Source organism: Dermochelys coriacea, chromosome 3 (assembly GCF_009764565.3).
Source record: "Dermochelys coriacea isolate rDerCor1 chromosome 3, rDerCor1.pri.v4, whole genome shotgun sequence".
Classification (NCBI taxonomy): Eukaryota; Metazoa; Chordata; order Testudines; family Dermochelyidae; genus Dermochelys; species Dermochelys coriacea.
This window is the reverse complement of record NC_050070.1, coordinates 82,533,301-82,557,934: the sequence shown is the minus strand read 5'-3', so window position 1 is coordinate 82,557,934 and position 24,634 is coordinate 82,533,301. Positions and strand designations below refer to the sequence as shown.

The following is a 24,634-nucleotide window of genomic DNA, read 5'->3' as shown; positions in this document are numbered from 1 at the left end:
TAGCACTCTTGTATCTGAAACTAGAAATATGAAATAGAACTCTGAGGGCCTATTGTAATTATGCAAAGTGTGGGCTATTAATGGTGGTTTGGAATCTTGATGGCTCCCATCAGCCAGGACAATTGACTGTGGATGGCTCTGTTTGCAGGCAGGCCTTCCTGTAAGTCAGGCTGGGAAGAATGAAGGCTTGGTCTCACAGGAAATGTGACCACGTCACCTGGTACTGAAATCCATCTTAAAATTGGTGCTTTTCCATTGGGGGAGTGGGGGGAGAATCCAGAGAGACAAAAGATTCCCACCTTGTGCCAAAGCCATATAAGGGGGTGGAACAGAACAAAGGGAGCTGCAATCATGAGAAATCCCCTAGCTACCACCTAAGCTAGAACAAGGGCTGTACCAGGGGAAAGGATTGTGCCCAGACTAGGAAGGAGTCCAGTCTGTGAAAGAAACTTATTGAAACATCTCTGACAGTGAGATTTTATCTGTATTCAGTTTTATTATTGTATTAGGCTTAGAATTGTGTATTTAATTTTATTTTACTTGGTAATTCACTTTGTTCTGTCTGTTACCACTTGGAACCACTTAAATTGTACTTTCTGTATTTAATAAAATCACTTTTTACTTATTATTTAACCCAGAGTATGTATTAATACTGGGCGGGGGGGGGGGGCGCAAATAGCTGTGCATACCTCTCTATCAGTGTTATAGAGGGTAAACAATTTATGATTGATTTATCAGTAAAACTGATTTATTTGGGATTTGGACCCTATTGGGAGTTGGGCATCTGAGTGTTAAAGACAGGAACACTTCTTAAGCTGCTTTCAGTTTAAGCCTACAGCTGTTAGGGGACATGGTTCAGACCTGGGGCTGGGTTTACAGCAGGCTAGCAGGTCTGGCTCAAACCAGCCAGAACACTGAAGTCCCAAGCTGCCAGGGGAAGAAAGCAGGGGCAGAAGTAGTTTTGGCACATCAGTTGGCAGCCCCCAGGAGGTTTCTGTGATCCAACCCTTCACAGTGGGATTCTAGGGATGTAATCTACACACCACCTTGCAGGGCCCAGGATGATGGAATAGCATCTATGGGCCCTCAGACATACAGCGAGTCCCAGGTATAGACTGACAGATAAATGATAAATGCGTAGGACCAGTAGCTGTTTCCTAATAGCTGCCGTGTAAGAGACATACAACTAGTAATCAGGGAGATGAAAAGCAAGAATTTAAATAGAACGTATATAATAAAATGTAGCTGAAAGGTGAAATACTTCTAATGTAGGTGTCCATATCAATCAACACTTGGTCTAAACTTACAAACTGGATCCTAAACAAGAGAGGTCTCATACAATCAGAAATGTAGGGCTCGAAGGGACCTTGAAGTCATCCAGTCCAGCCCCCCAACTCCTGAGGCAGAACCAAGTAACTCTAAACCATCCTTGACAGGTGTTTGTCAAACCTGTTCTTAAAAAAACTCCAATCCTCTAGTCCCTCACCATAATTATCTCATTTCTTTTCACCATCTTCGCTTGTGAGAAGAAAAATGGAGCATCTAAAAATGAGCAACAGTTACAAAGAAATAAGCACTCATGGTGGTAAAGTGGAAAACAATATTCCTGAGGGTAAATTTTGCAGATGTTAGTGACTGTTTGTTAAATCTTCCATTCTAACATCTGGGTTGGAAATGTTCAATAGTCAGATGATACATTTCCTCATTGTAGGCACTGGAGAAAAGAATGTACTAATTTATGAAACTGCCTCTGATTTTGGTTCCTGAGCTGTGATTATAGCAAAATAGAGGGGGCAGCAGGAAGAGCAATTTCTGAAAATTAGAGGGTTGTTTCTCAAAGGAAACATCTGCAAATAGCCCTTATTGTGAAAAGGCTTTCTAAGTACCACAGCAGCCTCCAGGATCCATACAAAGATGGCTCTTCTGCACTGTACATGGTTTAGCTACCTTACTGCTCTTGAATAGGTTGCTCTTGTGCATTTCCATTCACACATTCCTACACTCTCATCTTTCCCTCTCTTTCCCCTCTAGTTGAGTGCAGAGCTTCACTAAGGCCTCCTGTGGTTGACGACTCCTTCATGGCTTGATTTCATTGGAGCCATGTAACCTGGGAGGCAGCAGGAGACCAGAGCTCCTGGAAACTGTACATGCTTAAGGAAGAAGCCCATGTTTGTTCCACCAGGGAATGAATTCCCACAGGTTTCTTTGTATGAAGGGTGGGGAAAGCAGCTCTATAATTACAAGACATACACTTTATACCTAACATGAAAAAAAAATTCAAACATACCATAGGCTCACTTCAGTTTAATTACACACAGTAACAAAGCTTCCCTGCTTTGCTCTTGCATTCTCCTTTAATACAGATGTTTTTAGACTCTACAGCCTGTCATTTGTACAAATAAGTGGAAGAATTACATTTCTTTTCAATTTGAAACAGTACAAAGTGATTGAGAAATATTCTAAAATCCTCCTTACTTCTGCTACTAAAACCACCAAGTCCTCCGTTATGAAAAAAAGGCTGATATCTGATGGTGACAGACAGTGTGACCATGATCCATCATTCCCTGTAATTGTATCAAGGGGAATTTTACTTGTTTTTCAAACCATTTGGCTACAGTAAGAAGCTGCTGCTCCTGGAATGCACGTCCAATAAACTGAAGCCCAATTGGCAAACCTCTCTCTGAAAGTGCTGTAGGAACAGTTATGGCTGGCAGCCCTGGGAGGAAAAAAAGCAAAATTATTAAAACATCACATGTGTAGGATTTGCTATTACACATATTGCTAGAATTATTACAAACGAGACTCTTAGGAAAAATAACCAAAACAAATGCATGTAAGGTTTTAAGGCTTGTCTCTTTGCATTTTAGCAGTACTACCAAGATTATATTACTCCTGGAGGAATTCTGCACCATTGTACATATGCAAAATTCATGTTCCCCACAGATTCTCCACCCTCAAAGAAAATACATTCTGTCAGAGAGGCACTGCAGTTGCACCTTTCACCCACCAGGTGCTTGTGGTGCCAGAGAGTGGGCAGCTGGCTCACTGGCTGAAGCAGCCAGTCAGACAGGAACGGGGCGGAGGTTGCGTTCCTCACAACATGCCTGTGGGGCCCAGGTGAGGAGGCATGGGATATGGGGAGAGGGGTGGACAGAGCGGGGTTGCTGGGGGATCACAGACTGGGATGGGGGCACAGGAACTACTGGGGTGACAGCATTGCACCGGGGTTGAATGGGAGGGGGTTGCAGGGCCACATGGGGACAGGGGCAAATGTGTTGGACTGAAGAGAGGTGGGGGGGGGGTCAGCCAGGTTCCCTGTAGGGGGAGGCTCCTCAATTCCAAAAGAACTCCTCTCCTCCCCTCCCTCCCCTGAAATACCACCTGTTCCATACTTCTCTCACCCACACTCAGCAACCCTCTAGGTTCACTCCCAGGCTCCTTTCCAGAAATTACTTCCCTCTCCTTGGCTCCTCTATCACCTCCGATTCCCCCAAACCTTTGCACTGCTTCTGAGCTGTGTGGGAAATAGGTTTCTGTACTGTAGTTTAAATGAATTACTACTCAAAGTTCTGCATTAATATGCCTAGTAAGGAATCTATTTATAAAAAAGTTTCCTGAATCTTTGTCTGTGTTGTTACAGATATACTTGCCAACAGGTATTTTGAAATAAATTACCAAAATAATTGAAACTTGGGCATGATTATATTGTGTTATTTTAACAAATAAAATATGCAGAATTTAAAAATTGTGCCAAATTTTTAATTTTTTGGTGCAAAATTTTTGTTGTTTAGGGGCAGAATCCTCCAGAAGTAATTATATACTTAAATTCTTGCACATTTAATGAATGAACTCTCTTCACAGTACCACCATCTGATGGTCAATATAAACTTTGCTACTTGGAGAAAAGCTGACAACTTGGTTCAGACAGTTGCTTTCTATACAGAGGTCCTATAGAAAGAGGGCAGCTGGCTGGAGAGAATGGATACTAAATAGAAGACTAGTCGGAAATATGCTAAGGAGATGCACTTCTTTCTCTATTTACCTGCCATGTTTGCGGCCTGTGTAAAAATATCATCCTGTGCACTCCGGGTTCTGTTGTCTTCTTTGATAAACTCCACGTATGGTATTGTATCACTTAGAGTGGTGGGAGTGAGCAAAACATCAATACCACTATGGAAAACATTCGCAAAGTCTTTGGCAATGAGTCGTCGCACTTTTTGGGCCTTGATAAAATAATTCTCATAATTCCTAGGAACAAATAGTCACTGGTGTTAGAAGTTAAGTTTAATACCATCAATAATTTAAATTGCTAAGTGGCTATGGGGGGGGGGGGAAACAAGCCCAGTGTTCCCTTTGGGTTGAAGGGCTGCACAACAAGTACTCAGGGTTTCAACAGAGAACAAGATCAGTCATCAAAGCAGCATGGCTGCAGATGAACTAATAGCATTAAAGCATATTCTTAAAGATGAGCCATGAAACAGATCTAGGGAGATCTGGGGCAAACACCACTGAAGAGAGTGGAGAGGGAATACAAATGAAGGAAAACACAAGCCAAGTGGAGGGTAGGCTCAAATCAAGATAGTATTTTATGACCCAGTCTTTTTCTGCAACTTTATTGTTTACTTATCTACTGAATTTCATTGCATGATGGAAGTGATGTCTGGAAAAAAAATGACTTGTCTTATAGTTGTGATTTATCAATCATTTAAAGAAAAGGAGTACTTGTGGCACCTTAGAGACTAAAATTTATTTGAGCATAAGCTTTTGTGAGCTACAGCTCACTTCATCAGATGCATTCGATGAAGTGAGCTGCAGCTCACGAAAGCTTATGCTCAAATAAATTTGTTAGTCTGTAAGGTGCCACAAGTTCTCCTTTTTGTTTTGCGAATACAGACTAACATGGCTACTACTCTGAAACATATCAATCATTTAGGGACTCTATCTAGCAAGGCACTTAAGCACATGAACACTGACTTCAGAGGGACTACCTATATGCTTAAAGTTGTATCTTTCAGGAGTGCACTTTGCAACTGGTCCTTCTTATTGATATTCTACAGAAGCGCACCAGGTCTTTGTCCAAAATTCCCACAGTCATTTATTTTATGTAAGCAGCAGTTTAGACTAAAGGAGCTATGAATTAATCTGTTTTTCTGCACATCTGAGGCAGAAAAACTGACAATTTTATATCACATGCAGCATTCCCCTGAGTTTAAGGATTTAATGTCAAGTTTAGAGGTTCAGTTTCAAAAGAATTTATTAGTCAAAAATAACTGGTTATGTAAACATTTTATGGGTAATTAGCAAATGTATTGTAAGTCAAGGGTAAATAACTAAATGCCAGTGTCTGCTGATAAAACAATCCAAATTATCCAGTATATAACTGTCAGCTCATCACTCTGAAGATTTGATTTTCTGAAGAATTGTACTAAAAACAAAGCTGAATGTGTCTTAACTTTTCAAGACTTTAAAAAAAAAATTTCAAGAGAACATGGTACTTATTCTTCCAAAGTGATTGTAAAGATCAAGATATCACTGATCTTAGACAGCAAATCCATTGTATTATGGAAAATGGCTCTTTCTGGGGTTATTTATGAAACCCCACCTACCAGACTAAGGAAAAGGTTAATTGCAGAACTAATAAAAATGTTCAAGACTCATGTAAGACTAAAGAGTCTTTAACCAGTTTTCCTGGCTAATATTTTTTTTTTACCTTAACTACTTTTAAAGAATTTATAGGAGAAGAGACCGAATAGATACATTTTAGACTTCATTGATTAGATTGATGCTTGAAGTTATGCATGCATGCCTGCATATATAGTTATTTTATGGATTTTACATCTCAAAGAAAATATTTTGTAATTTGAATATAGCAGAGAACAAAACATGGCTCTCCTGCAATCTATTATGATAATGTTATTTTAACCCTAAATTCTGTTCTTGATGATTCATTTACTGTGGATTGTAACAAAGTGCTGAGACTCCCTGCCGCTTAGCTCTTGTAGAAATCACTCATTTTCCTTCACCAAAACTGACCAACACAGGTTGTCAAGCATTCACCCTACGTTTATGATAGATGGCCTAGGCAGATGTCATCAGAAAACACTAAACTGAGGATGCTTAGTAATAATATTGACAGTTCAGAGGGGCTGGCTGCTCATATGCTGACATCCAGTCTTGAAGACACACAGCTTTTATTAGCTCTAAGAACTTAAAGTAGCAGAATATTCTTGTGTGTGCTCAGCGTCACAGTTTAGGGCAATTGCACCTGCATCTCCCCTCAGTGGTTCAGCAAAGGTATCCATTCTCAGATTCCAGCTCCCCAATGGTCGCCTTTCTGGGTGGAGACCCAAGTTTTTCTCCCCATTTCCAGGCTGCACAGTTCCCTGCCTTCACTGTATATTTCCCAGCAAAGACAATCTGCCTAAACAGACTTGCTTGCTTTCTCTTCAGAGACTGATAACAGAGGGATTGCTACAGATATAAGGTACCACACAGTTCTTTCTGTGCAAGCCTATTGTATTCTTAAGGTAAAAAGCACCACAGAGAAAACAATACAAAACATACACTCTTGTTAATAACCTTACCAGGAACCCCCACCCTAACATGGATTATGACACAGTAAGTCCTTCAGAGGACCCTAGGAGAGTCCTTATTATTCCCAGTTCATGACAGCTTTGAGGATTCCCAGTTCATGACTTCTTCAGCTCAGAACAAACATACTTATAACAGGTTCAGTTCACGGGTCTTTGATTTGAAGTTTCCAGATGCAGGTAATTAGCATACGAGTCCCATTCCTGGGGGCTACCTTCAAAAAGCTCAGAGGGGAGAATCTTAATTCCCCTGGCCCCCAAGGTATTTCCTTGAAAATCCACTTCAAGTCTTTTTGGAACAAGATATGTGAAGTTACTAATACCTTCCAAAAAGAAAAGGAGTACTTGTGGCACCTTAGAGACTAACAAATTTATTTGAGCATAAGCTTTCGTGAGCTACAGCTCACTTCATCGGATGCATTCACTTATTAGCACTGTAGCGTCCATAAACACCCCCCTACACCGGAAACCTAATGACCGCTATTCCTACCTACATGCCTCCAGCTTTCATCCAGACCACACCATATGATCCATTGTCTACAGCCAAGCTCAATGATACAACCGCATTTGCTCCAACCCCTCAGACAGAGACAAACATCTACAAGGTCTCTATCAAGGATTCTTACAACTATAATACCCACCTACTGAAGTGAAGAAACAGACTGACAGAGCCAGAAGAGTACCCAGAAGTCACCTACTACAAGACAGGCCCAAGAAAGAAAATAACAGAATGCCACTAGTCATCACCTTCAGCCCCCAACTAAAACCTCTCCAATGCATCATCAAGGATCTACAACCTATCCTGAAGGACGACCCATCACTCTCACAGATCTTGGGAGACAGGCCAGTCCTTGCTTACAGACAGCCCCTCAATCTGAAGCAAATACTCACCAGCAACCCCACACCACACAACAGAACCACTAACCCAAGAACCTATCCTTGCAACAAAGCCCATTGCCAACTGTGTCCACATATCTATTCAGGGGACACCATCATAGGGCCTAATAACATCAGCCACACTATCAGAAACTCGTTCACCTGCGCATCTACCAATGTGATATATGCCATCATGTGCCAGCAATGCCCCTCTGCCATGTACATTGGTCAAACTGGACAGTCTCTATGTAAAAGAATGAATGGACACAAATCAGATGTCAAGAATTATAACATTCAAAAACCAGTTGGAGAACACTTCAATCTCTCTGGTCACTCGATTACAGTCCTGAGAGTGGCTATCCTGCAACAAAAAAGCTTCAAAAACAGACTCCAACGAGAGACTGCTGAATTGGAATTAATTTGCCAACTGGATACAATTAACTTAGGCTTGAATAGAGACTGGGAGTGGATGGGTCATTACACAAAGTAAAGCTATTTCCCCATGTTTATTCCCCCCCCGCACTGTTCCTCAGACATTCTTGTCAACTGCTGGAAATGGCCCACCTTGATTATCACTACAAAAGGTTCCCCGCACCCCGCTCTCCTGCTGGTAATAGCTCACCTTAAGTGATCACTTGGGTTACAGTGAGTATGGTAACACCCATTGTTTCATGTTCTCTGTGTATATAAATCTCCCCACTGTATTTTCCACTGAATGCATCCGAGGAAGTGAGCTGTAGCTCACGAAAGCTTATGCTCAAATAAATTTGTTAGTCTCTAGTTTGCTAGTCTGCCACCAGTACCCCTTTTCTTTTTGTGAATACAGACTAACACGGCTGCTACTCTAAAACCTTCCAGAGATTGTATTAATCTTGTCTTCCTGCTTAAGCAGTTCCACACAATTTCACAACAGTACATAAATACTTCTAATATAATGAACTCCAAAAGATGTTAAATTTAATTCAACTAAGTTTATTTTAAATTGATACGGTTCAGGCAGGATATGGCACGAGATTGTTAGTCTGTCACACTCAGTTTTCTTAAAATAACTATGACACCCTGTGTCAGTTTTGTGGCAATCCTCACTGTTTGGAATGTTAACAGGGTGGAGGCAGAGAAAGTGGCAATCTTACCAATTTAGCAAAAAGAAAAGGAGTACTTGTGGCACCTTAGAGACTAACAAATTTATTAGAGCATAAGCTTTCGTGAGCTACAGCTCACTTCATCGGATGCATTTGGTGGAAAAAACAGAGGAGAGAGAGGTGCATTTTCCGCCAAATGCATCCGATGAAGTGAGCTGTAGCTCACGAAAGCTTATGCTCTAATAAATTTGTTAGTCTCTAAGGTGCCACAAGTACTCCTTTTCTTTTTGCGAATACAGACTAACACGGCTGCTACTCTGTTACCAATTTAGATGGGCAATAAATTCTCCAATTATAGTCATAAATGAAGACAGTTTGAGATTGAGAGGAATTAAAAGTATGTTCATTCTGGAGTTCACATACCAGTTCATCCAGCTGAAATCGGATAAACACAAGGTTCCTCACAAAAATAAATGAGTTTACTTGATCACACTAGTACAATTTTATTTTCTCTGTAGACTCAAGCAAAGAAGTGGGGAAGGTGAGAGAGATATTTAAACTAAGTGCCACATCATCTGGCTTTCCATGAGAGGCATCAGTAGAACATAACAAATGTTTCTATTCCTGGAGAACTTTAGCAAGATTAAATTGACTTGATGCTGATGGCCACAGAACATTTAATAATAGAATAGTTAGGGCTCTATTCTGAGCCCTATATCTGCTGCTCACAAACCGGGAAGAATTAGTAGGGGAAGCAAAAGTGGATGGGAACCTTGGAGGCAGTGACAATGAGATGGTCGAGTTCAGGAACCTGACACGGGGAAGAAAGGAGAGCAGCAAAATACAGACCCTGGACTTCAGAAAAGCAGACTCTGATTCCCTCAGGGAACTGATGGGCAGGATCCCCTGGCAGAATAAATTGAGGGGGAAAGGAATCCAGGAGAGCTGGCTGTATTTTAAAGAATCCTTATTGAGGTTACAGGGACAAACCATCCCGACGTGTAGAAAGAATAGTAAATATGACAGGCGACCAGTTTCGCTTAACAGTGAAATCCTTGCTGATCTTAAAACACAAAAAAGAAGCTTATAAGAAGTGGAAGATTGGACAAATGACCAGGGAAGAGTATAAAAATATTGCTCGGGCATGGAGGAGTGAAATCAGGAAGACCAAATCACAACTGGAGTTGCAGGTAGCAAGAGATGTTAAGAGTAACAAGAAGGGTTTCTTCAGGTACGTTAGCAACAAGAAGAAAAAGTCAAGGAAAGTGTGGGCCCCTTACTGAATGAGGGAGGCAACCTAATGACAGAGGATGTGGAAAAAGCTAATGTACTAAATGCTTTTTTTTGCCTCTGTCTTCTCGAACAAGATCAGCTCTCAGACTGCTGCACTGAACAGAACAGCATGGGGAGGAGGTGACCAGCCCTCTGTGGAGAAAGAAGTGGTTCGGGATATTTAGAAAAGCTGGACGAGCACAAGTCCATGGGGCTGGATGCGCTGCATCCGAGAGTGCTAAAGGAGTTGGTGGATGTGATTGCAGAGCCATTGGCCATTATCTTTGAAAACTCATGGAGATCGAGGGAGGTCCCGGACGACTGAAAAAAGGCTAATGTAGTGCCCATCTTTAAAAAAAGGGAAGGAGGAGGATTCTGGGAACTACAGGCCAGTCAGCCTCACCACAGTCCCTGGAAAAAATCATGGAGCAGGTCCTCACGGAATCAATTCTGAAGCACTTCGAGGAGAGGAAAGTGATCAGGACCAGTCAGCATGGATTCACCAAGGGCAAGTCATGCCTGACTAATCTAATTGCCTTCTATGATGAGATAACTGGCTCTGTGGATGAGGGGAAAGCAGTGGACGTGTTGTTCCTTGACTTTAGCAAAGCTTTTGACACGGTCTCCCACAGCATTCTTGCCAGCAAGTTAAAGAAATATGGGCTGGATGAATGGACGATAAGGTGGACAGAAAGCTAGCTAGATTGTCGGGCTCAACGGGTAGTGATCAATGGCTCCATGTCTAGTTGGCAGACAGTATCAAGTGGAGTGCCCCAAGGGTCGGTTCTCAGGCTGGTTTTGTTCAATATCTTCATAAATGATCTGGAGGATGGTGTGGCTTGCACCCTCAGCAAGTTTGCAGAGGACACTAAACTGGGAGGAGAGGTAGATATGCTGGAGGGTAGGGATAGGATTCAGAGGGACCTAGACAAATTAGATGATTGGGTCAAAAGAAAACTGATGAGGTTCAACAAGGACAAGTGCAGAGTCCTGCACTTAGGACGGAAGAATCCCATGCACCGCTACAGACTAGGGACCGAATGGCTTGGCAGCAGTTCTGCAGAAAAGGACCTAGGGGGATACAGTGAACGAGAAGCTGGATATGAGTCAACAGTGTGCCCTTGTTGCCAAGAAGGCCAATGGCATTTTGGGATGTATAAGTAGGAGCACTGCCAGCAGATTGAGAGATGTGATCATTCCCCTCTATTTGACATTGGTGAGGCCTCATCTGGAGTACTGTGTCCAGTTTTGGGCCCCACACTACAAGAAGGATGTGGAAAAATTGGAAAGAGTCCAGCGGAGGGCAACAAAAATGATTAGGGGACTGGAACACACGACTTATGAGGAGAGGCTGAGGGAACTGGGATTGTTTAGTCTGCGGAAGAGAAGAATGAGGGGGGATTTGATAGCTGCTTTCAACTACCTGAAAGGGGGTTCCAGACTGTTCTCAGTGGTAGCAGATGACAGAGCAAGAACAAGGAGTAATGGTCTCAAGTTGCAGTGGGGGAGGTTTAGGTTGGATATTAGGAAAAAACTTTTTCACTAGGAGGGTGGTGAAACACTGGAATGCATTACCTAGGGAGGTGGTGGAATCTCCTTCCTTAGAAGTTTTTAAGGTCAGGCTTGACAAAGCCCTGACTGGTATGATTTAGTTGGGGATTGGTCCTGCTTTGAGCAGGAGTTTGGACTAGATGACCTCCTGAGGTACCTTCCAACCCTGATATTCTATTATTCTATTTCACTGACAAACATCACAGACTACATTTTTGCATAGCTTAATCGAAGTGTGCCAATAGGCCACTCAAGATGTAAATCACACAAAGTGCTGTTCTATCTTCCTAAATTCAAAGGCTTCCAGTTAAGAGTAAAGGAAAGCATTATTTTTAGCCATTAATAACGGTTTGCTACATATTATACACTTAAATCAATATAAATAGATATTGCCTTAGCAACAAAGAATTTGTTGAACATAAGTAATTTCATCATCAGCTGCTTAACAAATAAGTCATTAATATTGTACATTTGAGCTTTAAAATATGATGAACTTACTGTTTTAACAAAAAGTAGTTTCCAGACAGAATTCTTCCTCTTACAACTTCATTAAACCCTTCCCGTCGAGTTGCAGCGTACATGACTTCTGTGGACTTGTCCATACTGGAACGGTGTCCTAAAAATAAACCACCAGTGATCTGGAAACAAAGCCTGAAGACCCATGAAAACTATTAAACAATATAAATTATTGACCTTCACAATGACATACTGTGTCAAGTGCAGCAGACGTTAACATGCTATTTTTGTACACAAAAACTAAAAACTTATGCTAAATATTAAATGAATTCTGGAATCATACTGCAACTATTCATTTGGGGTCTCTAGAAGTGAAATATTTCTATTTATTTGTACTGAGAAGTACAATGGAGTGTGCTACAAAATGAACAATCCTGCCTCTGATTTTCAGTCTGACATGGAAGGTAGAGAGAACTCTTACCCTTCACGACATGAATGTGCAGAAGTATTTCAGTAACACCGATAGCTCACCTTTCAGTTTATTTTGAGTAGAGACTAAAAACTGATCTGAACAATGCATACATACTTTGTGCTGCACAGTACACTCCTCAAAAAACCACAGCTGAGAACATTTTTCTTAGACTAAAAACTTGCTTGCAGAATGAAAAGCAATAACTTATTTACAAGGGGTCAGATCCTAAGCCCACTGTATTCAATGAGATTCAGTGGAATGCATTCCATAAACTTTGGATCAGGCCCTAATCTTCCCATAACTTAAAAAACACTCAAACCTCAGAAAATCTGCACTGGCATAAGCAGTGAAATTCCACTGATTTTAATTAAGCTGTACCTGCCTAAGAGTTTGGCCAATCACTTAATTCTGTGAGGCAGGGACAGGTACACAGAGAGGACTGAGTCTATTTCAAATATCTCAAAACCCCAGAATGTGAGCATTAGTTGCATAGAAAACAGAATCCAAAAAGGTCACATGCTATAAAGAACATTGTAATGGTGGGTTTGTGTCTAAAAGAAAGGGGGGGGGAATCACAGGAAAAGCATAGTTAAAAGGGGGAGAAAAGCACCATGTGTCCTTCAATAGCCAGGTGCAATGGGAATGTTTAAGAAAGTTATTACACCTAATTCAAATTACTATCTGGTAAAAACTTAGATACAATATTAAATCTTTTGATAGTCCTGGCTTATTTTAATGCATTGAGAGTGACTGACTTCAGAAATAGGCTGCATTTTTATTTTTTACTCACCAGCACCACACATACCATAATCAAGTGATAGACTCATTAGACAAACTAAAATAGCAAACCATTAAGACAACAACCCATCTTGGTCAAGTCACAAAATACAATCATGAAAAAGATTTTTTAAGTCTATCTGGTTCATTTCCCAGATAATTCAGGACTATTCCCTTGTTTACATTAATTAGGCTGTCTTTTTTTTTTTTTTTGGCCAGGCCTGTCTTTGGATGTCTCCAGTGATGGGGCATTTTTTACTCAACTGCTTCTAAATATTTTAATGCACAGAATCTCACTCAATAAGATGGCAAAACATTCATGAATATATTGAGTACTTTATGCTTTTAAAAATTCACAGTTTCTGAAAACAAATTATTTTAATCTTTTCGCCACAAGCAGAAAGCCAGTGCAAGTTTCATGATCACTTGGGATATCTCCTAACATTCAACCATGAAATGCAGGTAACCATATATGTTAAATCACCACAGTGCACACACCTATGACAGGCATTTTTATGCCACTTAATGATCAACAAAGCGAATGTTACTTTATATTATATGTAATATAGCCCTTTTTCCTTTGAAAACGTAAACTTACCATATTCTAGTCCATCAAACCTGGCCATATTTGATGCTACTTCTGCTGTGCACAGCACATGATAGCATACAATTGAATAACGTGTGTGGGGTAGACTCACTTCAATCACCTTGGCACCTGCATTCTCAAAGAGGTCAGCAGCTTTAGACCAAAGTGCCAGAGTTTCACTAGATAATCCTGGTGCATGATATTCCTTAGTGGAGAACAAAAGTTAGGAAATGAATTCTATGCCTAAGCATCTTCACGAATAATTTTACGTGAGTTTACTTTCAATGGTTCTTAATTATCGGTTAACAGTAAGCAAGCCAAAATATATAATATACTATTAGATGCAAATACTGTTTAAAAAAAACTGTAGAGATGAGGACTAGTTTAAGTATTTATTAAAAACTTATGTTTTTGCTGACTGTTAAGATATTAAATCATGTTAAGTTCATAAGTTTCATAGATTATTAATGCCAGAAGGGACCATCACAATTATCTAGTCTGAACACCTGCATAATGCAGGTCATAACATTTCACTATGCACTTCTTGCTTCAATTCTATAATTTCTGGATAGGAAGCTGCTCACTTGTCAGTCTATTAACTGGGATTGTGCAGTTCACAGACAGCACATCTTAAATTTTAAGCCACGATACCAGGCCCATTATGAATGTTAAATGAGCAGAAACAATGGCCAAAGTACATCAGTGGCAAGTGTCATACCAAGGTCAAAAGATAGCACTAAAAAAAGAGAGTCTCATAATATGAGAGTTGGTGACAAGCCTCATTCTGCGTATACTCTTAGGGTTTGCCTACATTGAAATAGCCCAGAATAGCTATTCCACAGTAGCTCACTGCATAGACACTCTTATTCCACATTAAAAGTGCCTTTTTGCTGTTTATTGAATAGCATACGCTTCCTAACCATATTAACCTAAACAGCAAAAGGCACTATTAGTGAGGAATAAGAGTGTCTATGCAGCGAGCTACTGTAGAATAGCTATTGCACTTTACATTTACACCCTAGCTTATTCTCCATTAACTTTCCCAGGCAGACAAGCCCATACCAAGGAGACAAGGACAGCCAGCCTGATTAGCCTAAGTTTAGTTGAATATCCACTTCTGTAGACACTTACAGTGTCAGTTCAGTGTCAAAATATGGGACCAATCCTGCAGACTTGACCATAGTACTAACAGAGTTGCTTATATATAAAAAAAAAAAAAATCCACACTACTATCAAAGGGGCACTACTGTCAGGAGATCACTTTTTTAATAAAGTCCTTACTTGTTACCACCACCATTTTGGATTACTAAAATTGAAATATTTACCATATAAATTACAAATTACATGCTCTTTTTGCATTTCAATCAAATTGGACAATGAAAAGAGACTGTTCAGTGATAGTTTTGTTTGATTACATTTTCTGGTTCATCTGTACTAGCACAATGCTTGGATTGCAATTAGTGAAGGGGTGTTTAAATCCAACCGTTATCCCCTTATCTCACAGAAGGAAACATTCATAGAAGGGTTTTTTTTGGCCTATTAATAGAAAGACAAAAACCTAAATTTTGTCCCTCAAACACCTGATCCCTAATTAGAACCCTTTCCCTGCTATTCCCTTCTTTGCACAGCTCGATAATCTTTTTAAACAGTATTTTGTATTAATATAGTGCCTTTCAACCCAAGATCTCAAAAGCACTCCAAAAACATTTATCAAGTCTTAACATCCTTGCGAGGTGAGTATTATGCCCATTTTACACTCAGGCTACGTCTACACTATGAGCTATGGATGTGATTCTCCTACTCGCGTACATGTACCCCCGGTAGCTCGATGAGAGCTTAGCACGAGTATAAACAGCAGTGTAGCCACGGTAGCACAGGCAGCAGCAGAAAAGTCATAGCTGAGCTATGCTGAGTACGTGCCCCCTGGTTTCAAGACGCACGACTCTGCAATGCCTCCACTGCATGTGCTAGCACGCCTACACTGATCTTTATACTCAGGCGAGCTATGATATGTGTACACAAGCTAAGGATGTACACCCCTAGCTTGTAGCATAGACATAGCCTCAGGCACTAAGAAAAAGAGTGATTTGTTTGAGGTGAAACAGGCAGTCTGTGAAAGAGCCAGTAGTAAAGCCCAGGAACTCAGGCTCCCAGTCTCCTCTTATAAAACTTCTAGACAACATTCCCTCCGAAGTCTGGACAGAACTCTACAGAGACAATGCCCTATAAAGGCCTGAAGAGGTTGACACCGAGCAATAAAATACACACACTTTCACTCCCATGCTGTCTCCGCAGATCCAAATCATTGCAGACTCAGGGAGCAGGATATATAGGTTTTTTACTCTGGTATGAATTTTCTTTCCAGTGATAAAGTTGGAAATGCTACCTTTGGTATTCCTATACAGAGCTTGCTGGCATCTGTAAAACTGGTTAGTTCAAACGACTTAAAGGGGTCCTGCACAGTAGTAGAGTCTTTAGGATCATGTCCTGCAAGCACACCTGAAAGATGAAAAAGGGCTCATGACATACAGGAAAAGTAATACAGTGGATTCTTGAATTCAAAAGGTTTTGAAACAAACTGTATACAAAGACATATGCACTAGTAATACCCAATACAATTGCTGCATCATCCACACATCTGGTTAAAATTCCTGGTACATCCATGGAGTTCACTAGTGGAATGAGACCATGACGAGAAATCAGTCCATAGGTTGGCTTTAAACCTACTACTCCACAGTGAGCAGCTGGGTTTCTGGTGGACCCTCCTGTATCTGATCCTAAAGCCCTATGGTTTAAATAGAACCATCATTAATAGAATTGAATATTTCAAAGACACATCCAAATTGTATCTGTTCTTAAAGAAGTACAGTTTTAAATTTATCAGAGGGGTAGTCATGTTTGCTGCTTTTACAGATCCAGACTAAGAGTCCTGTGGCAACTTATAGACTAACAGACATATTGAAACATAAGCTTTCGTGGTGAATACCCACTTTGTCAGATGCACGAAAACTTATGCTTCAATACGTCTGTTAGTCTATAAGGTGCCACAGGACTCTTTGCCACTTTTAAATGGAATTTTTTTTATATACAAATATGAGAATAATTTAAAGTATTCCCATTTATTCTAGTCCTTTCTTTACTATTTAGTATGAAGCAGCAGCAGTTTCAGTTTACAAAGACATGCTGATAAAATATGCCCTTCACATCTAACAACAAGGCTTGTTCATCAAGGAATATTACTTTTTTTGTGTTTTCTAAGAATGAGGCTGTGCATTGTGATTTCCCTTCTATACCAAAACTGCACCTGTTATACCAGGGGAGGGCAAACTATGGGCCACGGGCTGGATCCGGCCCATCAAGGTTTTCAATCTGGCCCCTGGGATTGCCAGCCATGTGGCGCAGCAGGGCTAAGGCAGGCTCCCTGCCTGCGCTGGCCCTGCTCCCAGAAGTGGCCGGCACCACGTCCCGGCAGCCCCTGGAGGAAAGAGGGCGGGCAGAGGGTTCTGTGTGCTGCCCTCGCCTGCAGGTACCAGCCCCTGCAGCTCCCATTGGTTGGGAATGGGGAACTGTGGCCAATGGAAGCTTCGGGGGTGGTACCCACAGGTGACGGTAGGGCATGGCAGAGCCGGCTGCCCCACTCCACACCAGGAGCCACTGCCGGACATGCTGGCCACTTCTGGGAGTGGTGTGGGGCAAGGGCAGGCAAGGAGCCTGCCTTTGCCCTGCTGCCACCCTGGAGCTGCTCGAGGTAAGCGGTGCCAGGCCGGAGCCCACACCTGGAACCCTTCCTGCATCCCGCACCCCAACCCCTTGCCCTGAGCCCCTTCCTGTACACCACACCCCCTCCCACAGTCCAGCCCTACATACAATTTCCCCACCCAGATGTGGCCCTCGGGCCAAAAAGTTTGCCTACCCCTGTGCGATAGTCAACATTTTTAGTAAAGCTGGTTGCAATTTTGACTGAGGGACGAATGTGGGTTTCTGAGCTGGCTGTGGGGTGGGGAAGGGAGGTTGGGTGGTGTGTGTGTGTGTGTGTGGGGTCAGTTCTCCTGGCTGGGCTCAGGGGGGTGGGGGTGCGGGAGACACACAGAAACAGGAACTGGGTTGTCATAGATTAGAGTTTAAACAAAACAAAAACAAAAACTCCTGGGGGGAATTGTGTGTGTCTGTATTGTTACAGATATACTTGCCAACAGGTATTGTTAAATAAATTTCCAAAATAATTGAAACTGGTGTGATTATGTAGTGTTACTTTGACAAATAAAAATTTGCAGAATTTTTAATTTTTTGGCGCAGAAAGCCCCCATGAGTAGGATACCCAGCAACGTCCGAGACAGCATCAGCACCTTGCTGGATCAGATCCTTTGAGCTCAGTTCAAATTCCACTGAAGTCAATGGGAGTCTTTCTGCTGACTTCAGTGGAAGTTAGATTAGGACCTTAGTGGATTCCATGTACAGCAGGTGTCAGTAAGATAACCCAGTTTTTGCATGTAAGGGTGTAAGTGAGGAAAGTAATAGAATATAAAGAAAAATAGGACAGACACCTCCTGGGTACAACAAAACAAACAATTTTACTTCTTATAGGCAAACAAAACCATCAGCTAATGAGTATTCTTAAATAAATACAGCTGAAATCTTCTATACATACAATGAGCAGACACTGCTATAGAACTCTAAAAATCCTGTACAAAATTACTGTTTATATCCTCTTCATATGCAAATACTAAGAGAAATCTGACATTTTGAAACTGCACATGCTTTGTAGATTTATCTTACAACTAATAGTTCATTACTCTATGTAGTTAATACATTATATCTACATTTTCACACAAAAGATAAACATTTTCCCTACATTTCCCAACATGTCATAACCAACCAACATCGGCTTATACAAAAAAAAAAAAAAATTTTCAAATTTACATTTTAAAAAAAGATTATTCTTAAGTGTCTGTATAACTTGGTTGTTTACAGTAAATCTGGATTCTGAAGGTTATTAATCCGCAAATCCCACTTGTGAATTTTTAGGTAACATTGACACTTAAATGAAGTATACAGGAGGAAAGAATATTACACTCCGAGAGTTCAGTTCTTTAGATAGAATCTTGATTCAGTGCTTTCTCCTTTTTAAGGGAGAGGATGGGGTGATAACTGAGGTGGTGGACATATAATGGATCCCATGATATCATTCATACCTACTCTCTCAAAAAACAAAACAAAAAAAAACAAACAAACCAACAGCAACATTCTCTTTGTTACTGACACCATACATTTCAAGCAGTGCAAAATGTTCCTGTCAGTATGCTGAACAATGCTCAGAATTAAATGATTTAAGCTTACCTACACGTAATCACTTTTAATTTGTGTTACGCATTTCAGTATCTCTGTGTTCTTCATAGTATAACTAATTCTTCAACACCAATGCAAATAATCCTACAGTTTCAAACAAAAACTGTATCTTCCCTTCTCCAGCCACTACACTATAAACTAGGTTACTGAAAGATTCTAAAAATCAAATTAAATTTTGAGGAAAAGTGCACAAGTCATTATGAAGCATTTAATTAACGGTTCTAAAAAGGCTCTTACGCAAAGCATGTGAAAGAAGACACTGCAGCAGCGCTACCTCCTGAGCTTCCTCCTGTTATCAACCAATTGGAGTCTTCATTCTCAGTATAGGAGTTCTGCACACATTTGTCTCTGTACGGCCTTGAATAACTCCAGGGGTTTCTAACTGGTCCAAATATTCCATCTGTGCTTCCAGATCTGGTGTAAGAAATTCAGATTGAAATATAGTTGTCTGTATTTATCTTGTTATAGACTTCACATTATTAATACAATGTTTTTCTTCCAATTCCACCTTTTACTCCTGGTCCTTCAGGCAAATCTGATTGTGATATGGAAAGGCTGGTATGAATTTACTTGTGAAGCTGACCCCAATACTGTTTTAAAGAGATGCAGGAAATCATAAAAACCTATAGTTATATCTTCACTCCTTCCTTCCGCAGAGCAGACTGAGGGCTAAATTCTCCCTAGTGTAAATTAAGTACAACTCCACTGAAGTCAGGGGACTCACACCATATAAGCATCAAGCAAATCAAGTTATAAGTCTGCTTCGAAAATAAGGTCTTCAAGCCGGAGATACCCAATTTTGGTAATTTACTGTATGAGAAAACCACACAAGATGACCTCTTGTAGTATGTCACAAGTGCCACACCATGATGGCAACGTAGACTGTTCTGTAGAAAGCATAGCTCTTCCTGGAACAAAAGAAGGTTTCCAAGACAAGGCAGATTGTGTGCAGAGGCAATGTGATAATTCTCATGCTTAATTCAGTTACTAAGAAAAAAGAAGCCACCTTGAAAGAAACTACTACTCAATTAATCCCCTCAATACCATCCTACCATGCACAGCTGCTACAGTGTCTGGCCCTCTTTTCTTTAAATCACAGCACAATGAATACACACCCTAATAGGATAAATATTCAGTGAGAAGTTCACAGACAGTCATCATATTCCATTAGTCACCCCTGGGGAGTAAATATTTACCACCATATAATTAACATGCATAAACTCAGCAGTTAAGGATTAGAGATGAATCATAGTAGACTCTGTAGTTATATTACTATGCAATGATATTAAATATTTAATATAAAACTTACCCCATTGCAAATTCATCTAGGTTTGTTTTTCCTAGAAGCACAGCCCCCTGATCCAATAACTTCTGAACTACCGTAGCATTGTAAGGTGGAATATAACCTTAAAAAAAAAAAATCAGATTGGTTAAAAATTGTCTGATACCACCTGGAGGACTTTCAATAACTACTCCTCCAAATGTTTCAAAGTAATCATCTCTGCATGGCAACTGTCACTGTGCAGTGCTACCAAGTTTCTTTGTGACATTAGCAGTGATCATCAAAATTCATTGATAACAAACAAGGAATAAGTATTAACCAGCACTTTTATTATTTCTTAGAATCTTTCTTCTCCTGAGACTGAACGAATCGTATAGTTAATTCAGACCTTGTTCACATGGAGAGGAGTACCAGGCCAGTTACAAGAGCACTTAAACAGGGTGATTGCAGCCAGTGTTCTAACAGTTTCTCTGACCAATACTGATGCAGATATATTTTCCTGAGAAAGATGTTAGAGCAGTGGTGGGCAACCTGCGGCCCGTCAAGGTAATCTGCTGGCAGGCCACCAGACCGCTTGTTTACATTTGCACAACCGCCTGCAGCTCCCAGTGGCCAGGAATGGCGAACCGCGGCCACGCAAATGTAAACAAATGGTCTGGCGGCCTGCAAGTGGCTTGCCCTGACGGGCCGCATGAGGTCCACAAGTTGCCCACCACTGTGTTAGAGCCTACATCAGACTTTCACCCTCTAGACTCTCACCCACACTATCCCTGTCAATCACAACTGCTTTGGTAGCATGCAGAGGAAACGGTAATTTTAGATAATTTGACCTTTGCTGTTCAATGGATATAGTCCATTTTTCCCCTTTCATTGTTACAACACAATAACACAAATTGAAATAAATTAGTAGGATTTCCCCCCCAATTTTTTCAGTTTGTTTACCTTGTGTATTTGTCAGCACTTTTTTGTATCATCAGTTTCGTCTTTACTCTCATTAGTTAATGTTCCCTGTTTGTGGTGGTCTATTACACAGCTACATGAGAGAGAATTTTTTTCCAAATAGGAAAATAATAGTGCTTTTATTAATAAAACACATCATTACAATGCTATGAACATCTTAATGGAACTGCTAAGTGAAACAATGAGCTATGGGTATTCAAAAAAAAAAAAAAAAGCAGCTTTTTATAAAACAAAAAATTATAAAAGAATTATGAACCGATGACTCACATCAATATGAAAGACAACTGTTGAGCTCAAGAACTAGAACCAAGTCTCTAAGAATACAACAAAAATTGTGTTTGCATTTTTGTTTATAGAAAGACAATTTAACAAACAGAAACAAAAAAACACCGACTACTCTCCAGTTACAAAGCAAAATGTAACCTGTTGATAGAATAGTTACAAAGAATAGTTACATTTTAATGTATTGATTATAGTTAATATTGCATTGTTTCATTTATTTACATTGTTACAATATTAATAGTTTTTTAAATATATGACTGCAAAAGCCACAAAAGTTCGGCAGATGGAGATAAGGGAAGTGTAGTGCCTGAAAGTACTTGAATTCATTTTTTGAAAATGACTAGGTTTTAAGTAGGCTGTGCTGCTTTAGAGAAAAGGACTAGAGCTTCAAAATGGTGTTTGCTTTGCCTACAATGCATTACTTTACCTTTCAGCATGTTTGATGCACATGTTGTTTCAATACCAGCCGTGTTGAAGTTGTCTTTTACTGCAACAGGAATTCCATCTAAATCCCCCAGTATCTGACCTGTGTTAGGAATCGGTACAAGGACAACAGAGTAAAATCTAAGTATTAAAACACACTATGTTGCTCAGCAATGACATTTTATTTTACTCTTCAGCTTCACTTTTACGTGGAAGTAGGAGTTGTACTCAAATGCTTTTAAGTTATATTTTCACAGAAGGTCTTTTGTTTTCAACTCTAACATTAAGGACTTTCCTCAGGCCAGATTTACTTCCATACTGCATAGTCTCTGCAACTCAGGAAGTGGCTTCCAAACTAGGTAAATTGTTCCAAAAAGATGCTTACCACCTCAGCTGTGGCCATTCAATTCTTATTTCATCCTTAGACAGCTTCTTAAATCTACTCCATTTCCAAGCCAGGAGTCCTAGATTCTGCCTTCTGATGCACAGCAATTGTGCTTGGAATTAGTAGTTGGACAAAGAGTCTTTCACAGCTGACTATTAGTTATCCAGAGAAGAATCTCAAAGGGGATAAATGCCTTGAAGCTGAAGTATCTTAACTGGCATTTTGCTGAAGCTATGGGATGGTAGGAACTGTTAGTTAGACAGAAGAGCAGATCTACCAGGTTGAAATTCTTCTCCTCCTGACCCTGTTCATTCCCCATCTTTTGTAAATGGTGATGACCTCGAGTGAAATCAGTATATGTCCACAGATCCTTTAGTCTCAATAGGCCCCATTGTTGTTCAATACAAGCAAATCAAATGAACAGTAGACTGCACTTTCTTTTTTTTAAAGTTACTGAGTCTAACAAAAGGTTCCATCCACTACAGTCAAAAAAATTTATGGAAGAACAGCAATTAAATACAAATCTAGGGTAACTTACCTTTCCTATATCGCTCCTCTGATTCTTCAGCCTGTTTTAATGCTGTCTCTTCTGCTATAGTAATGTAAGCATTAAGAAATTTTGTGGCTTTGATAAAGGAGAGACATCTTTGACAAAGCTCTGTTGGAGTCACTCGGCCTTCTTTCAGTGCTGCAGAGATCTGAAAGGACAGTTTCCATTTTTAAATTGCAAAACCCTAGTTACAAATATTGGTATGACTTGCAAGAATTATTTCAGTCAAGTTTCTAAAATTAATTCCCTCTCTCCACCCTTAATTTTGGGGATAAATTTGATACATATAGTACTTTTATGATGGAATAAAAGCATTAGCTAAGAATGCACTCTGCCAACTTTCAGAACTCTTTCAAAGCATTTCAGCCTCAACCAGCAATGCCACTGCTATTCTGGTCATGTCCTGAGCAATTTCTAAATACGCAGGTAACATGAAACCCAGTCCTTCAAACTTTTATGCATGTGAGGAGTCTCAATCACATCCATCATGTGCACCAGCGTTTATAGGATCAGGCCCATCATTTGTAACTGGTTATTGTGGCTGCAAATACAAGTTTTGCAGCATAATTATGATTAAAGGTTTTAAACACAGCTACAAATCCCTACTCTGCATAGAGCCTTTGTTAACTTGTTTTTGGCTGGTGAGGAAACTCACCAGCCAAAGCCTTGTTCCAAGTAGCACCACTATCTCCCTCTTCATAAGTTAACCACACACACAAATAATCATCCAAAGAGAATGAAAATAAGATTTTAACCAGGCTGTATTCAGCTAAGGTGGCCAGACGTCCTGATATTAGCAGGTTTCAGAGTAGCAGCCGTGTTAGTCTGTATTCGCAAAAAGAAACGGAGTACTTGTGGCACCTTAGAGACTAACAAATGTATTAGAGCATAAGCTTTCGTGAGCTACAGCTCACTTCATCGGATGCATTGATATTAGCAGCTGTCTTATATGAGACCCTATAACCCATCCTCCACCTGTCCCGATTTTTCACTCTTGCTGTCTGGTCACTAGCTCACGGCAATGCGCTGCAATCTAGACACCCCTTGGAGAGGAGGCTTTTATTAAGAGCGCTGCTTGCTCTGTGTCCTGCCAACGCCTCCCTCCCTAGCCCCAGCTGGGCCGCAGTGTCCGATGCGGGACTGAGTGTGCACGGGGCTGCGCCAGTGCCAAAGCGCGTCTCCTCCTCGCTGCGCCACTTCTTGCTCTTGCGGGGTTAACACGCTCTGCCGCCCTCTTGGCCTTGGCGGCGGCGGCGCCGGCGCCAGCGGGGGGGGGGGAGAAGAAGGCCGGGCGGGCGCCTCGCGTGGGCACAGCCGGGTCGGGCGCTGCGGGGAAAGTTACACCGCGCACACCGGGTACCCGATACCACGGCGATGGGCGCGGGCCGCGCTCCGGGCAGTTGCGGCAGGCAAAGCTCGGGGTTCCGCTTCCGCCCCGTCCCCATAGGTGGGAGCCCCCGAGCCGCACCGGGGGGGGGGGGAAGGGGTGTCGGCGCCACGCGCCCGAAGCCCGCTCACTTCTCTGAGGGAGACGCGCAACATCCTCTCGGCGCCGCCACTCCCCCCGGCCGGGGACCCCGCACAGCCACCGCTAGAGCGTCAGACCCCGGCTCGGCCGGCCGGGCATGGGCGCTGCCATCTTGGTGTGCACCGCTCAACATGGAGCGGCTCCGTTGGCTCGAGTCTTCGCAGACTGGCATGATGCCGGCTCGCTATTGGCTGAGGTGAGAGGAGTGGGCGTGGC

At 41.3% G+C, this 24,634-nt stretch overlaps 1 protein-coding gene across 3 annotated transcripts; it reads right to left on the bottom strand.

Moving 5' to 3' along the window:
- Positions 1-1,215: 1,215 nt before the first annotated feature.
- Positions 1,216-24,585, bottom strand: QRSL1 (glutaminyl-tRNA amidotransferase subunit QRSL1). 3 transcript variants are annotated; one of them, XM_043510752.1, is made up of 12 exons: positions 23,831-24,111; positions 23,646-23,692; positions 22,879-23,038; positions 21,960-22,058; positions 20,318-20,414; positions 19,246-19,422; positions 16,272-16,447; positions 16,049-16,161; positions 13,675-13,867; positions 11,870-11,987; positions 4,043-4,248; positions 1,216-2,716 (listed from the first exon to the last, which is right to left on the bottom strand). In XM_043510752.1, exons 1-12 carry the CDS (start codon positions 23,856-23,858, stop codon positions 2,505-2,507), a joined length of 1,626 nt encoding a protein of 541 aa, XP_043366687.1. In that variant the 5' UTR covers positions 23,859-24,111; the 3' UTR covers positions 1,216-2,504. The 3 variants fall into 3 exon arrangements, with proteins under 3 accessions (XP_043366687.1, XP_043366685.1, XP_038250049.1); XM_043510750.1 differs by having other exon boundaries at positions 23,646-23,695; positions 23,834-24,111; XM_038394121.2 differs by lacking the exons at positions 23,646-23,692; positions 23,831-24,111 and adding an exon at positions 24,409-24,585.
- Positions 24,586-24,634: the final 49 nt, after the last annotated feature.